The following is a 21,311-nucleotide window of genomic DNA, read 5'->3' on the forward strand; positions in this document are numbered from 1 at the left end:
AATCAGAAGTGGGATAAAGGACTTCTTCCGCATACATGTAAGTGGAAATAATTTACACTTTTGTTTTAATTTTTATTCTTTTAAAGTTATTTAAATTATGATTGATCTACCCACATAGTCTTATTATTTTTCTTTATTGTGTTCAAGTGTTGTATAAATTTACAAGGATTCATAAATGTAACGATCCAGCTCACGTAGCCGTAAACGAGAGTTGTCTTTAAGTAGGTCATGTATTCGGCAGCAGTCTGGACATCGTGATAGACGGCGTCGTGATCTGCGTAATAGTTCAAGTTGCTAAACGCGGTCCGACTCGAGTGATAGTGATAGGCGCGGTTCTCGTGATAATATTAGGTTTTACTTATAGTAGATGCTTTCAGTAAACTCACTTTTTTGTACCCCATCCAATGTCAGGACTTTACAGAGCTCAGACGAGTTCTGACACAAGTTATATCGCTGTTCGGAATGCCCAAGCTAATAGTTGCTGACAAGGGGCGCATGTTCGAGTCAAAGGAATTTACGAGGTGGATTAATGAGTTGGGCTATGACCTGCATATCATAACCCCGGAGAGGCATCATGCAAATGACCAGGTAGAGAGCGTCAACTAGTGCTGAACATCACGAAGCAGAAAACTACTCAAGTTTCACCACTGCACTTCTTAATCAGCACCAAAGTGGTCACTCCTGTCACTCGAGGACTAGTGCGTGATTTGGCTGTTGGATCGTCTTTGGCAAACCGAGAGGCTCTGCGAGAATTTGCAAGGAGTAGAACTCGTCAGCTACTGAGAGACAACCAAGCTAAACAAGATGAGCGCGTTCCTATCAGTTTAATACTAATGATTGTGTTTTTGTTATCAAGTTTTCTCAGGTCATTGGAAAGCTCGATCTCAGCATAGACGGCCCATACAAGGTGGTCAAGATTCTTCCAGGTGGCTATTATGCTCTCCGTCTTCTGAGTGGCGATTATGGTATGATGACGCAGAGAGCGGCACAATATATGGTGCCATGGCGGGGTGAGCGGTACCCAGAGACTGAGTGGCGAAACGTCGCCTTTGCATTCGTGGCATTTATGCTTTAAATGAAAGTTTGGATGATGTCGAGACTGTAACGGCGTCAGAATGTGTCGCCAGACCGTCTCACACAACGGTAGAAGTTAAACCGCCAACAGCCGACGCTTCAAGTCACGGTAGAATCTCTGAAGTCATCAGCATCGAGGACGACGCTCCGTCAGGAGAAGGAAGGAAGGATAAGGAACCCCCTTTTTGACTTATTAAAGTACCCACTGATTATTTTTAAAGAGATAGTAGTCTTGTATAAAGTCTTTCAATTGCTTGTGAACGGTCGGAACAGTCGGAGCTCAGTGAATTCGGCAACGTGAGGGATTTTATAATCACATCGTTAGATTCTGTGTCGCATCAATCATCATTGTGTATTAGTGTGATTAATAAACATATTGCTATAGTTATTTAGTTAATTTGTAAGCATTAATTAATTGTTATGTTTGTAATTAGTATTTTTAAAGTTCTCAGAACTTAAAAATACAATAATGACATACATATATAAAAACATAGTATATTTTCTAATCAGTTTTTTAGAGTTTCTACCTTTTATTATTTCGGCATTTTTAAAATCAATAACAAAAATTCCATGGATGCTCGGTGCGGGTGCGGGTTCATTGCGTTGCAGGGAGAGGCACTTTAACCATTCAAATCTTAATCTACAAGTTTATTTATAAGTTTACAACATATTACTGTTTTTATATTATTGCTGTATTGACATGTATGCACTAGCTCAAAATGTTTGACTCTCGCTGTCCCAGCTTGACAAAATTTTACCTCGAAGTTAGTTTTACGCGAAACCTTAAAAGAAAAATGAATTATCCAACTAAATTAGGACAAATATATATATGGCCACGTTGCACGCCGACCTGAGAACTACATCGGAAAAATTTGAGTTCATATGTCGGTCCCTGGAGTAAGACCCCCAGGACAATGGATGGACAACGTGGAGCAGGATATGAGAGCCGATGGACTTACCACCGAGGATGTTAAAGACCGTGCAAAGTGGAGGAGTTTGAGCAGGAAGGCAGACGCTGTCTAATGCTGGGATAAATTGCCAGGAAGAAGAAGATCAAATACCAAAAAAATTAAAGAGTGATTCATAAAATATATATTCATAAAACACAATACAAAAATAAACATTAAAATTCTTTCGAAAAGAACGCGAGGCTTGGATGTGGGCAGACACCTCCTGAACATTTTGAACAATGTCTTGCTTTATTACTGCATCTATTCGGTACCCTACATGTGTTCGGTCTTAATCTCCAACTTGCGTTGCGATCACAACACGTATGCTCTTTACTTCTATTGTCCGCAGTAAAGCACATTCTCCTTCTTAAAACTATTCTATCATCTGGTAATGTTACGGAATCTTCTAAAGTTCGCCTCCCACTACCGTGTCTGGGGTGTTCAAGGATGCCTGGCTGTTCCCACCAGCACGTCCCGTTTATATTATTATTTAAAGATCCATTCTTGTTCCTGTTGCAACTTCGTTGTTCCGAAATATTCTCTCTTTGTTGCTGTCTGTCTATCAACTCTCTAAGTGGTGGCAGCATTGGAACATTTTGACATCTAGGTCCACATGTCGACGTTGTTTCTGTAACAGTCTTTGTATCTGGGAATTGCTGTGAAATGTGCACTTTTCTGTACTTATTAATCAGCTTTACCTCAGTTTGGTTTTGAGAATTCCTCGTTTCTTTCATCTTAGGCATGCTTTTGGGGGTCGACACTTCTGGTGGTCCAAACATTTGTAAGCTTTGCTTTGATCCATTTGAATCCCAGTAATATTCTTTGATAACAACTTGCGGGAATATTTCTCTATTAAAACTTCCGGTCTCAGTCAACAATGTTTTTGACGTCTGTGTGTATTCTTCCACGGTAACTTCAAGATCAGTTTGTATTTCTATATCTTTTGAATGACAACACAAACCCCTTGTTGGAATCACAATACTATCTTTTTGATGGTAACTAGTGACTCTTTTTCGTATTCTTTCTAAATGATCTTTGTCTTTAGGACTTAAAGATGAACTTGGTAAGAATTGAGTTACTGAGTGTGTAGAGGACTTTTTAATCCTATCACTGCGTCTTATTTTCAAGGCCTTCTTCAAGGTATCAGACAAATTGTGTCGCAGCTGGTCTGTGTCTAGCGGCATGGATGGATTACGTTGCAGATATTCGTGACAAAAATTATGAACTACATTTCCCAATTCATATTTTAATTTATCCCGAAATGCATCGTCAACACATTCGTCATAATGCAGATCTAAAAATGCGTTAACCAACTTTTCTTTTAGTAAAACAAACGATGAGCTGTCTAGGTCTGAAACATTTTCTATTTCTTGGAGGGTTTCAGTAAGTGTATCCTGTAATCCATTTTTATTATCTATATTAGTTTCAGTTTTTGCCTTTACTATTTTGTCTATCAAGATGGATTTCAAAACGGGTAAGCTTTTCTCTAATTCTCTATTCATGGGCACTTTATAAAATATTTTATCAATTTCATCCGATATCATGACATTCAATGGGATATCGGAACCTGTGCTATCAAGATTCAATATATTTGAATTCTCTAAAATTTGTTTCGCTATCTCCTGTTTCAGTTTTTCTGCCTCTTCTTTGCTTTTAGCGTCGTGTCCTAAATGAATTGGAAGACTATCACACCATGAAGTTACGATTTGTCGTATTAAATTTTCATTTTCAATAAAACTATCCTCATTATTGGATTCCGTGATTGTCTCTGGTAATTTATTTTCTGCAATTAACTTCTTCTTTATATTATTAATAAGTTCAGTTGCAGCTTTCGTACAATAGGTATTATTTTTAAATTTATCCTCATTTATAATAGTTTTCAAATATTTTTGGACTTCTTCCATTAAAAGGTCATTTCTCTCGTCATCGTTAATATTCGTGTCTTTTAAAATATTTTTTAGATTTGTAGCCAAAAATAATGCTAAATTTTTTTGCAAATCTTTTTCTTCTGGAGAGGCGACTTTATGAAACGAAGTGTTTTTTATCCATTTTAATATAGACTCTAAAATAGTTTCATCAACATCTGTACTAGATTTTTGTTCTAATATTTTGGTAGAAGTCAAGTCGTTAGGTTGAGTCTGAGCACTTTCGGTTCGGTCATGAGATGTTTTATCCACATCAATATTCAAAATATTCTGCAGCCATATTAATATTTCCTTTTGCATTTCGTAATCATGACTACCATCCTTTTCAATATTTTCTAACTTGTTAGCAATTTTTTTTGCTAAATTCAACTTATTTTTAATGTTACTGTCCTTTAATAACTTTGGAGAAATACTGTTCAGCCACTCCTTTATTACGTTGAACATGCTGTCGTGATCTATATTTGAATTGTCTAGCTTGGATTTTTCAGACATCACCAATTTCGGAGTGCTGACTTTCCTCATAAGACTATGAAGACCATTTATTTCGGACAAAATTTGCGGAATCTTATCATAGCTGGTCATTTTATTTATTTTCCTAAATATTTGATATTTCAAATGTTCGAGTTCGTCATTCTCGGAATATTCTTTTCCCGATAGTTGTAAATATTTCTGTCGTTCCACGAAGTCAGACGCTATGCTGCTGACTATTTCATCGGAATTCAGATCAGCCGTATTGATCAGTTCGTTATTTTTAAGCCAGTCCATTGCAATATTCTTAATCCTGGTATAATATTTAGTTGCTTCTGATAATTCTCTAACCAGAGTCTTTTTTCCTGAGCTCTCTGTGAAATTTTCGGTAGATGAATCAGTAGCAACATATGCTGTTTTATTCTGCGTCTTAGTAGATATAGGTGTTGAAGAACGGATGTTTTTATTTTTGTTGAATGCTAAAGATTTTTTATCTCCACGATTTTTATAGCTAGTGCCAGAATAATCTATACTATTTTGGACATTCAGATCTGAATGACTGCTTTGATAAATGGTTGACAATGTTTTAGAATGCTTCGGATGTTTTTGCACATCACCCGCTTGAAAATTCATCTTACGACCGTATTGAATTTTATATTTCTCATCACCGTCTTCAATACTTGAACTTCTAGGACTTTTTTGTTTCTTCAGCTTTTTCTTTGGTTCTAAGCTATTCTCAGCTGATGTTTCCATATCCGATCCGAATTCACGGGATTTCCGAAACACTTCTTGAGGAAGGACTTTTTGTAATTTAGCAAATATTCGATTTGCCAAATCTTCTTGATCAGATTTCATTAATTCTGTTTCTTGTCTGAGGACATTTTTTATTTCGTAATTTAAGTCATCCAAATTGAGTAAACTGTTTTCTTTAATATTTTTTGTTATTGCGTCGAAAATTTTATCTCCAATATTATCGAAATTGCTATTTCCTAAACTGTTCGGATATTCTTTTAATACATCTTTGATTTTAGATTGTATTGTTGGATATGACTCTTTAAGTTTATCCCAACGCTTCCTCTTTTTAGAAGTCTGCCTCCATCGTGCGAACAATTTATCTTTCAACAATTTCACATCCCCTTCGTCAACATCTACACCGACATTCTCTGATAAGGACTGTATGAATTCTGATACAGCATCATTTATTTGAGTTGTGCTGTCAAACGATCTGCGAATATTGTTAAATTTATTTAATAATTTCATAATATCCTTATCTTGATCTAAATGGCTATCTTCCTCCTCTGTTTTCTGGCTTCTTTTAAGATTTTCTGTTAAATCTGATAATATGTTATTGACAAGATTATCCAAATCTTTCGACTCTACATGTTTTCCTTTCTCTACGAACTTATTTTGTAACCATTCATATATTAAGTTCTTCATATTTGCATTAGTACTTTCTTTAGACAGTTTACGAGAATGAATTTCTTTTAGATCCTTGGCCAACTTAGCAAGGTCTTTTCTATTTTCCGCAATATAGCCGCCTTCGAATTGAGGTATTTTAAAAAACCATTTTTGCAAAGGCTCTAAAAATACTTGGCTGCTAGTGAAATCCGAAAATTTATTTTCATCCTCATTATAATCTGTGCCCAAAACATGCTCCAGCATTTTAATGCTAAGTTGATTTTTGGTGTCAGAGTTTAATCGTATATTCTTTGTTCGGGCCACATCATTCAACCAGTTTTGAACTTCACTCGTCAATTTTTCTTTTACATCTTCATCGTTAAGATTTTCATTTTCGTATTCTTTAAATTTATTTACAAGCTCATCTATCAAATAGAAATCATCAGAAAAATTAATGTTCGCTAATTCTGGCACATTCTCACAGAAATTCATAATATTTTCTTTAAATTTTTCATCGTTATTAACTGTCTCGTGTTTTTGAGAACTCTCGTGAAGTTTTGATAAATGGTCGACAATCTCGTCAGTTAATTCATGTAAATTTTCGACTGTAGTTTGAACTGGTAATTTTCTAAGCATATTCAAAACCTTTGGCTTCATAATTCTTTTAAATTTACTATCACCTTTTGGTATTTGTAAAATTTGTGGTTTGACTGTACTTATAAAATCTTCCTGTATTTTTTTAATATCAACACCTTCTTTGTAGGGTAAACGTGACAATATTTTAGCTATATTCTGTTCTACTTCTTGACCAAACATATTATTTAACCTCTGGATTAGATCGAAAACAAGGGTTTCAAAGAACTGATTTTTCGCCGATAATTCAGTAGGTTGCCAAATAGGTGAAGAATTGAGGTACTCCATTATTTCTAACTTAGCCTTTGGAACAAAATCTTTTTGATTTTTTAATTTACTTAGGTTTTTTGCTAATCTGTGAGCCATTTCTTCCTGTTTCCTCCTATCACAAGCAGTAAAGTTAGCGAACACTGGTATTTTTTCTAACCATTCCGACACTACGTACATAATATTATCTAAATCTTGATTTCTCAAAGTTTCTCTATCGATCGCTGTTTTATCATCTTCTTTAACAATCAAATCAGAATAAAGTTTAGTCATGAGGCTCTCTAAAGGTTTCATATTATTCGATTTCGTTTTACAAACACATTTCTTTGGTTGGTGGAAGAAACATGGCTTGTGTCTTGAAAAAGATGATTCCATCTAAAATATCAATTAATCAGTTTATAACCTGTATGTGTGAATTTCTTTCCCCATCTATATAAGCTTGTTTGAACATTTAAGAAACATTTTTGAGGATCAAACATTATGAAATTTTGCTGACAATTATCTTATAATTTATTAACTCACTACCAAAAACATTATGAACATTTTTTTTTATATAAAGTATTATACAACACACACTTATACGTAATACGCATCAAATACAAAGGAAATATGTTTTCACAAAACCTTACCTGAGAGGGATTGCCATTATTATCATCGTTTCTTCTAGAATCTGGACAGAAAAAAGAAATAGTAGTTGTAGAAAAAATATATATTAAGAAACCAAGTTTTACGTACCAAGAGCAGCGTCACCGTTAATAGGCAAATTCTGCAAAACAAGCACTAATTTAGAAATATTAATCTTATAATGTATAACGAAATCAATTTATTAAGTTAAAAAAAAAATAGATTTAAATCAATTTGGCTACGTAATAAAAAATCTGTGACATAATGAAAAACATGCTAAAATATATTAAAATAAAAACAAAATATGTTACAGCGTGATTTACCTGTTTCGAATTATTTTTGTGAAATTTTCTTCTGTGATGACTGTACCTGCTGCGAATCCTTGGGCACAACTGAAACGATCACAAAATAATACAACGAATTGTTACGGTTTCCTATTATTTTTATCTAGAGGACATTGGATATAAATAAATTAAAATTAACATGTCATTAAGGGAAAATTTTTAAAGCCGAGAAAGTTTTAGATTAGATTGGGAATCGACCTACCGTAGGCTTATCATCTATTAGCTCAAGTAACCTGTCCCTTAGGCACTTTTTGATTTGTGTAAGATATCTGACATCAGAGCATCTTGATACGTGAGATGAACCCTTCAAATAATCATACGTGTAATTTTGGAGCTCTTTCTGGCTGAAATGATAGAATCCTGTTCAATATTTCTTACGTAGATGATATTGTTACAATAATCAAAAAATAATCAGATTCTTCTAGTAACGAAGATAAACAACAATATAAGTATTCTATGGTATTATATAAATCACTAATCAATAGATATTAATATATATAGAGATTAGAATAACGAAAACTATAAACTTGATCACTAAATAAATAAAAATTTACTTTACAATCACTTTTTTGACTAAAATAAAATCTCGTCAATATTGTCTTTGGTGGCAGATTAATGAAAAACATCAAACCTTGAATATTTATTGCCTATAGTTGATACGGAAGGTCTGAGAGGTTTTTTGAAATGCAAGTTATTTGTGTTCACGCCAGTATCACACTTCATGTAATTGTTATAGCTTGTTGATTTTCTTATGCTTCTTAGATTCGACCTCCTGTTGTCTGTGTAATTGTTAAACTTCAGACATTGATTAAAATTACTAGTGAGAATCGAGTAGCGAAAAAGAGAGAGTAAACACTATTCTTGTTTATATTCTTGAGCCTTGATATTAAGAAAAGTCTCAAACAAATTACTCACTTGCAAATCTGCAAGTTTTGATATTGTGATATATGAGTAATAAAAGGTTGAGCAAAAGAGAAGTTTTAATACAATATCTAAATAAGACGTCTGATTGTTCCTAACTCCCTTAAGATATATTGTATTTAATTGTATCTAAGGCTTAATGCTTTAGAACCTATGATTATCATGTAGAATTCTAGTAACAGCCTGTCGAGAGTTTGGGCTTAGGTTCAACTACACGTTTTCCTAGGAACACTAATGACTTTTCTTAATTATTCCTATTTAAATAGAAAACTATTTTTTGCTTCCATAATATGTCAGTCGTTATAAGAAACTTGGTGCGCTCAAATCTGGAAAACTGGAACCATTAAGTGTAGTTTTGTTCTATGTAACAGTCGCTCAATTTCGCTGTCAACATGAGTCAGTAGCTGATAAACCATTTAAAATATGATTGAATTTGATATAAAATCTATAATAGCGTGTCTTATCAATCATTGACCCTTCCTTCATGATATAGGCGTCATTAAAGTATCGTAATTAAGTACATTTTCAGTGCTCGTAACTATTTCGAGTTTGTTTAATGTATTCATAGATGAAGCCTATTAATTGTCTCTTTTTAATCTTCTTAGCTTTCAGATTGACGATTGCATTGATTTTTGTCATTTTAATGCAATACAATTTAAGCTTTTAACCATATCCTGACAGTGGCGTGTACACCATATATTATGCAAGTACTACTGCTTGCTCTACCCATACAAAATCTTAATAGTTTAGCTTTTACTTACATACTTTTAATCACATAACGCAATACGAATGTTTGCAGGCATTTAATATGTCATTTGATTCTTTATTTGATAAAATTGTTAAAAGTGCCATCTATCGATGTAAAAAGTATACTTCCCTCCGGCCACTGCCAGCGGCTAGCGCTCTTCCAAGCCAAAGTGGCCGTAATCTCAACTACTCGGTGCACATTCTCCGTACAAATATTGTCAAGGCCGATCTACAAAGCTCGTGTTGTATGCAAAGAAAATATTGGCATATATGTATGTGTGAAAACTGTGCATTTATTAGTTTTCGGGAAGCACTGCTTTCTGAGCCCTGATCGTTTAAAAGTCATAGAAACTACGGTCATTGTTAAATGAAAGGAACTATGTAAATTGTCGGTATACGGTAAATATTTTTTTAGCCATTTTGTTAACAAATTAATTACGAGTACATTTACAATATTGCCGTTTGAGGATAAAATTAAAATAATTACTAGGGGAAGATGTGAGTCCAGTTTAGATTTAACAAAAAAAAATGTTACTCTGTGTTTAAATAAAAACCATTATGATAGGTATAATTGAATCGGACTGCTGTAATGTTATTATCTACATTTTAGAGGATTTTTATTGTCTAGATATTATATTTGTTAAAACTTATGATGTTGCAACGATTTTGTATTCCGAGATGAATGTAGTTCAGAGCATCATCATCATCATCATCATCAGCCTATCGAAGCCCACTGCTGAGCAAAGGCCTCTTCTCACATGGAGAAGGTGAGTCTCGAGTTCAGAGCTTAATAAAACTAAATTGCCCACTTTCACTTTCATATTTTTCAAAAACTTTTGAACGAGTTTCTAAGATTAACGTTTTTTCAGTATAGTTGGGCAAAAGCAAACAAACATCAAAGGAACATTATCCTGTCCATGCGGTTGAACTCATTAGAAGGTACTAAAACTATGCTAAAAACTGGTATTTGTGTCTCAATCATATATTCCGCATACCCTAACCCAACATCTGTGTGCAGGCCCCTGTATCCCGTTAGTTTCATTTGGACCAACAACTCTCCTTAATTTAAAAACATGATTTTTCGCGATATCATAATTTCACATCGTACATTATTCCTTGACCATAAAAAACCTAAAGGCTGTAAAGCTAGACACTTTATTATTGACTTTTTCGTCTTCCTTCAAATGTATTCTCAGAACAGTAACTAAAATAGAGTTTTTAAACACTTTACTCACTTTGTTCCGTGTTGGTATAATTAATTATCCTTTGCAAAATCTCAGATGATGCGGTCCCATCGGGGTATTTGCGCAGGGAGTCCTCAAACAGACCTGAGTGCCTTGTGAAGCCGCCTGAATAAGAGAACATTAGCTTGTACACTATGACTGAGTGCTCCAAACTCTTACGACCAAAGTCCGGTACCAGATACCAACAAAAATATTATGGCAAAAAGTAGACTATATAGTCTAAGATAGTTTTATATAATATTACAATCGGTCCATTAGTTCCAGAGTTAGTCTGATACATGACAAACACATAAAAGGATATGAAATTTCGCGAACTTCCCGATTGAATTGTAGTCTTTTAAATTTTCCTTTACCAAAATTCCCACCCGCTGTGCTGATAAGTAATTTCTAACACAATGCCCCATTCACACATTATAACGTACGGATTTTATTACGGTCGCTGCAAAACAATCAAATATCTTTCGATACACTGCATTTTAGATAACTATTAAAAAATATTTATTAACAATAAAAAATTACATAGCCATAATTAAATTAATATTCACAGATTTACACAACGACAAACTAACCATGCCGACGATATTTGGACGAACCGGATGTAGTCTGATGGGAGTTACAGATGCAGTCTGCGAACTGGAGTAAAAATCTTACATGTAATGACAAATATCGTATAAAAATTGACAAAAAATCAATAACTTCAAAGATTTTGTCGAGTTGGATACAAACAAAGAAGATATTTCGAGATAAAATTCAAAATTTTAATTATTATCTATCTTCATTCAAGATAAACTTGATACATGTTAAATTAATCCGAAATTTTATTATAAATAAACATCTCGTCTCTCTCTCGTCTGTAATCACGGTCGCTGTTAAGTAACCGGAACGTCGGGAGTGTGTAGTTTAAAAAATAATAAAAAAACGCGTAGTAAACCGAAAAATATTAGTTTCATTTAAATGAATACTCGCTAAAATCTTAGATCTCATTTTAATTTAAATGTTGATGATATTTACTTGATAACTAGAGGAATATTTGACATCACATATCCGGGAGCTGGCGTCCTTAAATACCCTGTCCGTCCCCGTTTCGACACTGGATTGTGTCAGTCTTGTTGATGGATTTATGCCTGGAAATATTATATTATAATACTTTATCCATTTAAAAAGTGTCGTTTGTATCTTCGAAATTGGGAGGAATAGGAGAGGATACAAGTAACTTACAAATCTAGACTAATGAATAGAAAATATACGAAAAATACTTTTACGATATGATAAAATAATATGTTGCTGTAATGAAGACTTAATTAAGTTGATTGAAGTACCTATATCTCATAGGCTATATTAAATTCTCGTTTGTCACTACTTATGTCATTTAGAGCACTGCTCGCACCTTTTCCCTTTCGCTTACAATATGGACGCCGTCTAAGCTACAGTAAAAGAATCTTTCAACGAGATAGTGTTTTTACCATCTACAGCGCAATTACAACTTACCATCAGCTTACAATAAGGAAGCCCAAATTGAGTTAAATGTATAATATATATATAAAATACCTAAAAATAAATAAATACCTAAATCCAGAAGGACACATTTCCTTCTGTGATAAAGTCGCTTAGGAAGCATAGTGACTTTGAGATCAGCATTTTTGGTTCCTTCCAAGACTGCCACCACGCCCTCGCCAGCACCTTCCATGGTCAACTCTTACCTGACGTACTGAAATTAATGTATATGACATTTTGGAGTCAGAATTACAGTTCACTATCCTGACTCCAAAGTATGAAGATCTTATGCTTCTGAATATTCCGATGTCATTGAAATAAGTGTGAGTTATCAATAATGTATTGATAAAATAAAAATATAATATAAATTAACACCTGCCCGTTATTGTTACAGTTCCGTTATCTCTATATCTACGTTATTTAATTACTTAAAATGTATAATTTTAGGTTCGAGATAATAAATATACGAAAAGTGAAATCGATACTTCCTGGGTTTAAAGCCCGAAGAATTAATCAGCTCAGATTAAGCGACTTAACTTCTGATAACTCTTTTACTATAGAGTTATCAGAACTGATCTCAAACTATCTACTTCTTCAGATTGTTTTCGCTCTAGTCTCCAGGTACCCTGGATTAGGTTCTGCTCTGCTGAATCCAAGAACATGCTCAAACGAAAAAAACTCAAGAACATTGCTATCTAAGAAGATTCGATCATACTAACATTCATCCTGAGCAAACGAAGAAAAAACCGAAATATGTCAGGCCTGAAACACACCCTCCAGTCTTCGAGGAACAATGTTAACCTGGAGGTTAATATAAATAACTTATTAAGTTGTAAACGAAATTAAAATCTAGGAACCGCACTCACATAATTTACACGACGTGATATTACTGTTATAGCAAAACATAAATTTGATCAATACAATAATTTTCAAATACTATTCATAGTCGTAATAAACAAATATGTTGACAATTTTGACAATTTCAAATCTTCTATTGAACTTAAAAACTCTTTGCTGCTGATTGTTGTTGGTCACATAACTATTCAGCTTGAAGTGAATCGTGTGAAAAATTGAATTCCCTGTAAATGTTTGTTTTGCTGAAGAATATTTCTCATATTGATTGGTAAGAATAAAAGTATTACGAGCTCACTAACGAACTCACTAAGAATAGGTTCGTCGTAAATTTGTACGCGGCAGAAGTAGGAGCGAGAGGTATAACAGCCAAATCTCTCTACAGCCTACTAAAAGACTCGGTACTGTCTGGAACTAATATCAATTCATTCTTAGAACGAATTTCGAAGGCAGCCCTAGTACGTTCCATTCTAATTTAGTTAGGTTAAAAGAGGAGCTTGGACGGTGGAGGCGAGCGTTTAACGCGTTAGATAGGAGCCCCTTAAACCTACACCTGGGTCGCAAGTCCCAAGCTCTGTTGAAGCTTTTCTCCCTGCAACGATGGACCCGACACCCGCACGGTGGATCCATTGATTGCTGAGAGGTTTCGTTTCTTTAGAAAGTAATATTCTTTTGTACTTTTAAAAGTTATAAGTTATATGACCATCATTTTTGCCTTTTTATTTTGTATTACACTACATCTTCTAAAGTGTATCTAATTCTACCCTTACCACAAATAACTAATAAAACTGAAAGAATTTTTTTAATTCTGAATTCATATCAACGCCATCTTTTGTTTGTTGGAGTAATTATTACTTTAAAAGTAGAGACGTAACAGCGCTATCTTTGTAATAAAATAAGAATTCTTGAGGACACTAGCGTCATTCGCAAAATTAGTCCGAATAGAAATTTAAAAAATTATATGTCAGAGTTTTATATAATCAATAACAGATGGCGACACATGTCGCTAAATAGTCTGAAGAAGCAAGTTTTTTATGCTTTGGCCACATAGGTGCAAATCTTTTTAGACTTCTACTTAATAAGTGAAAATTCTTTAAATTGTTCGAAATTATGTTTAAACATGGTTATTTACTAACTGGTAAAATTTCCATATGTTCAGTGTTCACAGCAAAAATACAATATTTCGATGCATACGACATTGAATTTAAATGCGACCCGTGACTTACAACTCATGACTTTTCTTCATAGCTTTATAGTAAATGAGAAATTAATTTATTTCAAAACTGTTTATTGATGAAATTTTAAATAGACAGTGATTGCCATTAACTAAGTACTAGCTGTTTTAATTAATAGTATAACTTTCATTCATTTTGAGTTGATGTTAGAATTATTATTTAAATTTAAATTTAACTCAGCAAGAATAACTAACTCTTATAACTGTCATAGTTAATTTTATTTTAAATTTTATTGAGCTATTATATAGAGTATAAAAGAAGTAGCATAATAAAAAATATCCCATCCAGCTTATTCACGCTGTTAAGATACACTTTTATTAATCTATATTTTATTACTGTTACTTTTTATTAATACAGGCAAAATTGAACTAAATTGGTGTATTTAGTTTTCATCTACTCCTCGCTAGATGGCGGTAGGTCTTTATATTATAAACGAAACAAAAATTATATATATATCTTTTATTTCATAATTAACTTCTTCCCACATAAAACTTTTTAAATTATATATTGTTATCATTGAAAGGTTAATAAAAATTATCTATATTTTTTTATTAAATATCTTATATATAAAAAAATATAAAAGTAAATAGATTCGTTGCCATAACGAAAAAGTATTTGCGTTACGAATTAATTTTATTATTATTTAATAAACATTTTTATGCAAATGTCTAAGATGCTGTATAATCCACTCCCTTCGTCTTAACGGATGTACATTGTGAATTCTTCTGTTTAAAATTAAGGTAAATGTGACGATTGTGGCAACGTTAAAAATATATTAAATTAAAAATATATAACTAAACACATTAAAATATACATAGATTCATCAATATTATCCTCACTTATGTAGTAAAAAAATAAATATAATTACACATTTATTAGTATTTACACTAGTTTTATATTACACTACAATTTTTTTTACGAAAATATAAGGAAAAAAATATTACAATGTAAGCTAAATTAAAATCAATCAATCTGAGAATCAATTGTAGTGACATTTACCCTAAAATCACGGGATAGACGAACATCTGTTTTAGATCGGATTATAATATTATTCCGCCTTATATTTCTCTTCAGATTAAAATGTCTTTGTTTGTTCAAAATTTTATTCATAGATTCGTAAAATTCATTTGCTCACAAAACATTTAACTCGTTTATTTTTATTAATCCAATAAAAAATAACTAACTTAATGTTAAAATCGTAAAGAATTACGTTTTATTCTGACAAATAAAAAAAATATATGCTTTTTAATTAATATGACATACGAAGCGCTCTTATACTCTTTAAATAATAAATTTATAACACTATCAACATGTTAAATTAAACCCGATTCTGTCTGAGTGAAAATTCGTGAAAATTATCAAATATATGTACAAAGATATTAATTTTTTAGGTGATTTCGATAGCGCAATCCATATCGATTATAGGAATCTGTATACAGGAATCGATTGTCTGATTATTCAACGTAATTTATTTGTATCGATGTTGACAAATTATGAATTACAATGTGAAAATTACGAAAGAGCTCTTAGATAAAATAAAATCTTATCAACATATCAATAACTTTAACAAACATGTTATTTCCTCTTCATTAATGTCTCCTCTCTCGTTCGATGATCAAAATTTTGAGAATATTATTACGTTGTTATAATTAAGATTTATGTTATATTAAATCAGTTTTAAATAAACCCATTATTGTATGTAATGTTGTTTTGTTTTTATAATTCTGTCTTCTGTCTAATATATTTTTTTTAAACTCAGCCAACAGCACTGTATTCTATACGAAATCTTTTTTAAGATTATAACATCTGATTCTTTTGGGTTAGGTTATATCAATGCCTCAATAACTTTAATAAATTATTTATAATCGTGTATTTTGAAGCGAAATTTTATGAAGGAATGGGATCAAAAACATAAAAATCATGTAACATTTACAAGACTAAGGAACACTGTTCAACCAGTTCGCGTAATAGCTATATCAAGAGTAAGGAATCCATAAAATTAAAATGAAACTAATATATTTCGGATATACTACGCGGATTTTATTATTTTAAAACTACATAATCCGGACGTTTCGGTTACTTTGCAGCAACCGTGATGCCGGCAGACGAGATGTATAGACGAGGGCATAAAATCACTATGAAAAATTTAAAAAGACTTAATTATTTATAAAAATATTTAATCGTTATCCTGGGCTGTGTGACTAGCACAGAACGATGACAGACGGTTGTTAAAGTGGACTTAAACACAACACAAGCTAAACTATAACGAAGAAAAAAAATGACTTACGATCCACGTTTAAAACAGTATCAGCTGTGACTGTTACATCCGGAACCGCCAAATCACTTATTTTACTGCACAATTGCAATGACAAAACAATTTTAAAGCTGTATGTATCTGTCCCTTGTGTTGTCACGGTCTAATTGCGAAGGGCCGATGTAGCTCTGGACGATACTATGCGTCATGCAATCAAGGTAATATCGAATGTATAAGAATGTATTGACGTAGTTTATATAGAGAAAAATATTTTTCAAATCAATATATTAATAGCTCTTGATATTTGGGACATACTGTATATAATACATAGTTTGCTTAACAATATCACGTTTTTTTTTTCAATTTAGATAAAGAAATCACATCTCATTTACCACGCAATTCTATACTGCTTCTTTTTCTTATATATATATCAAAATCAAATCAAAATAAAAATATTTGTTCCGTCATCGGCTGGTTACATAGCGTATGAAGCCATCCAAAACTAACGTGAAATGCTGATGCTTTTAAATTCCATTTAGCGCTAACATCCGCCGCGAATATAAATAACTTTTAAGTAAATACCATGACGCGGAGACGGGTGAGAGTACATAGCTAGACGGATTACATACAAAATCATTATGACTGTCTAATTGTATACAAAAAGATATAATTTTAACACGGCACATCATACTTAATAAAGTAATTACTATAATATAAGTAAGTCTAATAAAATAGTATTTTACACAAAAACAATATATGACTCGTAGTGTCTTAAATTAAATTAGCATATCCAATTTAGGAAACATTATTTAATATGTTCTCGCTACGTACGTAACTATTACAATAAATATGGATAAATTACTACGGAACCATCCGTTTAGATCAGTATTCAAACTAAATGTGACTAAAATGTAAATAATATCACGGCTTAATATTTTGTGCATCGGATAAAAAATGTCTAAGAATTTATAAATTTTTCTCTGTCATGTCAAAAACATTTAAATTATAGTAAATTTAAGGCGGAGTTTGATCAAACGAGGATAATTCTTAATATTTCTCTTGATTGAATCAATTGAATTTAATATAATTAATTTCTATGAATGTACGTATTTACAATAAACATTCCAGTGTTTATATGTATGAAGTAATAAAATTATTTATCTCAAATAAATGTATTTTTTTACAAAATATTCCTATAAACATACAACAGACCTACCTTTTATTTTTCCACTTTCAACGTAAAAAATCTTCCTTGTTTCAATAAAATACATTGCAGCGTGTTTCATTTGTCACGGGCTTTCTTTTTATCATATATTATAATAATATTAGAAATTAATATTAATATTAATATTCCTATTTCCATAATAAACGTATTCTTATAAAAGATTTTTAAAATAAATTTATTCGAAAGTTATAAAAGGCTTTTAGAGATTGAACCAGTTCGTGTCTAGATTAAAATCCGAAAATTAACAAGTATATATATATATATATATATTTAAGAAATTTTGGAGTGTTTATAGTATTATTTACGTCTATATTGTTATTCGTACCACATCTAACACGTTCCCTTCATACTGAATAACTTATTAATCATGCAATATTTTTAACAAATTTATACACAGTGTTATGACGCAATGAAGGTAGTTTTAAATTATTATAGAAAATGTGCATTGTTCCTAATAATATATTGAGATCATTTAGCTTTAAAATAACCATTTACGCGGCACCGATGGGTTTGGAAACATCAGTTCTGTGAGATTTTACTGGAATCCAACTGTTAGACGAATTTAACCGTAATCTATTTTTGCTATACAAATATCCTAACACGACTTCTAATAATAATATATATATATATATATAATGTCTACATAAAAAATTAATCTCTATATATAAAAGTCGTCGTGTGTATACGAACACATTTGCCTCATCTCGTTCGGGAATTCGATAGAAGCTCACAGAAATCCGTACGTTATGACCACATCTTCCGAAGTCGGTTAAATCCTTTACATCTCGCGTCACCATGGATTCAAGTTTATTGGTAATGACGAAAATCATTTTCCAAACACTGATCCCATTTCCGAATTTATTTAGATATAGTCTCGACATCGAGTATTGGCTCTTTACTTTTATCATTGAATAGATATATGTATGTTATTAGCATACTGAAAAAAGTATTTTAAACTATCGGGAATCATATTATCTTATATATAAAACATATTTTTGATATTGTATTTAGAAATAAATAGAGTAAGTTTTTTAATTTTAATTTAAAGGTCTTAGATTGAACCATAATTTATAGCTATATTATATAGGATAAAAACATTATTAAGTTCAGTGACCAATACACGAGTATAGACAAAGAAAGATATAAAAAAAGTTACAATCGTAAAACATGTTGTCTCACTCCATCGCTTCACCTATCGATACCTTGCACGATGTGGTACAAGACGTGAGATGCAGCGGGGAAGTATTGTATATATATATATATATATATATATATATATATATATATCCTAGAAACAACACCAGAAAGGCCCTTTAAAATCTCTATCGAAACAATTTTAGTATTAATCTATTAAAATTACACCAAATAAAAAAAAAAATTAACTAACTTGGTTAAGGTGTAGGGAAATCAATTCAGATTATGACACGAACGAAAGACTTAAACACAGAGAGAATGTGCTATAGATAAATCTATAACCAACGAGTTACGAACAAAAAGCGAGTCTGATCTCCTTTGACACCGCTCTCCTACCCTCACTTATTTCTGCCGTATATATATCTCCAATAATATAAATACGAATTATATCTTCGAAGTTTTTTTAACTTAACGTATTTGACTAATATTATATGTAAGGTAAATTATGTTCATGATAGTCACACAAACAATTTTAATTTGTGTCTAAATCAAGCATTATACAATTATATAAACAGACATGGTCTAGTACAAAAATAAAAAATAATAATAGCATAAATGAATTTTCTTATAATCTTATGACTTAACCCGTACACAGCGAACCCCTTTAAAGTACACCATTTTACGATGGGTGTCACACAGGTAATGGCTCCGCAGATATTACTGGACCTCCCTAATTGAATTCTATGTTTGATCTGTCTCACCCCCATCGAGCTGGATAAATAGCTGATAGCTGAATACGTCCAGCTATTACGTTATAGAATATGCTGGGAGATATCTTGAAATATAGTCTCAGATAATAATGTTTCAAGTAAATGAAATGTTACTGAAACTGTGACTCGAAGGAAAACATATATATATACAAAATCAATATGATTTTCATCACCAGTGTATATAATATTAATATATTAAAATTAACTTACTATATAAATAAACTCACGGTTATTTACTTGACTTCGTTCATATATTAAAGATCGGTGTGATGTTCCCACAAAGAGGTTAAAATCATAATAATACTAAATTTATATAATGTTATATTTAAACATGAATTTTATAAAAATCATTTATAAGACTTAAACGTAGAGATCTTGTCAGTTATTGTTAGATATCAAACCAAGAAACATTAGTTATTCGTATAGTTTAGATAAGCTTCGGTCTATTTAACTTTAAAATTATACTCAAACAGTTACCAACATACAACATACAACACAATGATCAAGTTAAAATCTTTCCGTTTTCAAACTATGAGGAAAAAAACGACTTAATCGAGACCTGAACCCGTCTCCAGAAATACAATAAGAAATTTTTATTTAAATGTACATTGATCAGACGGAAATCGAACCCAGAATTATAGAGACTGTGTCACGGCGTCACATTATTTATTCTTAAATTTTAATACCACAGCTATGTAACAATATTGATAAAGATTTCTATGATTTTCATTAAAAATTACAAATCATATTGGTACTTACCAGGTTTCGAACCCGCGCCCTCATGCACGAGTAGGGCATTTAACCTCTACGCCACAAGGACTTTAAGATTAGATCCACACATATATTATACTAGGTACCAGCCCCGGTTTCGCACGGGCTATATACAAAAAATATAAAATAGCCTATTTAAATTATTAAACTTATATTATGATAACTTTCAAATGGTGCGCCCGATTTAAATGATTTAAAAACTAATATACAGATACTGATGAAAACGAAGTAATTTATTTTGATAAGACTTAGTACGGTATTTATGTAAATAGCTTTCCAACAAACGCTTTAGGAATGCCAATTTTTAAAAGTCGTAAAATGGATATAGTATGTTATCTTTAAGGTATAGACATATGCCACCGCGGACTTTTCTGTAGACCTATATAAGATACACTATTCCACCTTATATTATTTTGTTATATCTCAAAGACTTTAGGCAGCAGCCTCGTTAAAAGCTCTCAGACGGCTCATGTTTTCCCGACATCTTCAACAAGTACTGTTAATGTACACGCAAGTAAATACAAAAACTTAATAAATTATGTTCTAAAACCTTTCTCGAGAATCACGCTATCGAGTGGCGATAACTGTTTGATAATCGGTGCAGTAGTTTTTCCGTTTATCGCGAACAAACAGACGCGGCGAGGGACTTTGTATTATAATATGTATTGATTGGTGATTTAATATAATAAGTTATACTTAAATTTCCGCTGAAGTATATACACATTACTGTAATAAATATGTACGTATAATATATTTAAGGGTTTTTAAGATGTTTTTCATATTGATTTTGCTATATCCCCCAATATTTTGTTGGTTCGGGATCCAAGCTGAATGTAGATGCCTTGTGATGAATAAAGAAATAGGTTGATCTGAGGTGTACCGCGTAAACAACGCTAGGGTTGCCAGCTGGCCGCTTCTATTAAATTTTTATTTACGACATCGATTTTATACAATACAAAAAAAATATATTTTGTAATGCAA

At 32.0% G+C, this 21,311-nt stretch overlaps 1 protein-coding gene across 1 annotated transcript; it reads right to left on the minus strand.

Annotated features, from left to right (window-relative positions):
* Positions 1–2,151: 2,151 nt before the first annotated feature.
* Positions 2,152–7,448, minus strand: LOC133319785 (uncharacterized). Its single transcript, XM_061525435.1, has 2 exons — positions 7,345–7,448; positions 2,152–7,090 (listed from the first exon to the last, which is right to left on the minus strand). The coding sequence occupies exon 2, from the start codon at positions 7,088–7,090 to the stop codon at positions 2,198–2,200; it is 4,893 nt and encodes a 1,630-aa protein (XP_061381419.1). The 5' UTR covers positions 7,345–7,448; the 3' UTR covers positions 2,152–2,197.
* Between the last annotated feature and the right edge of the window lie 13,863 nt (positions 7,449–21,311).

The sequence above is a fragment of the Danaus plexippus genome, chromosome 28, assembly GCF_018135715.1.
Source record: "Danaus plexippus chromosome 28, MEX_DaPlex, whole genome shotgun sequence".
NCBI classification, from domain to species: Eukaryota; Metazoa; Arthropoda; class Insecta; order Lepidoptera; family Nymphalidae; genus Danaus; species Danaus plexippus.

Excerpts from the sequence above, each read along its gene's own strand:
- LOC133319785 (XM_061525435.1), bottom strand. The coding sequence starts at position 7,090 with ATGGAATCATCTTTTTCAAGACACAAGCCATGTTTCTTCCACCAACCA.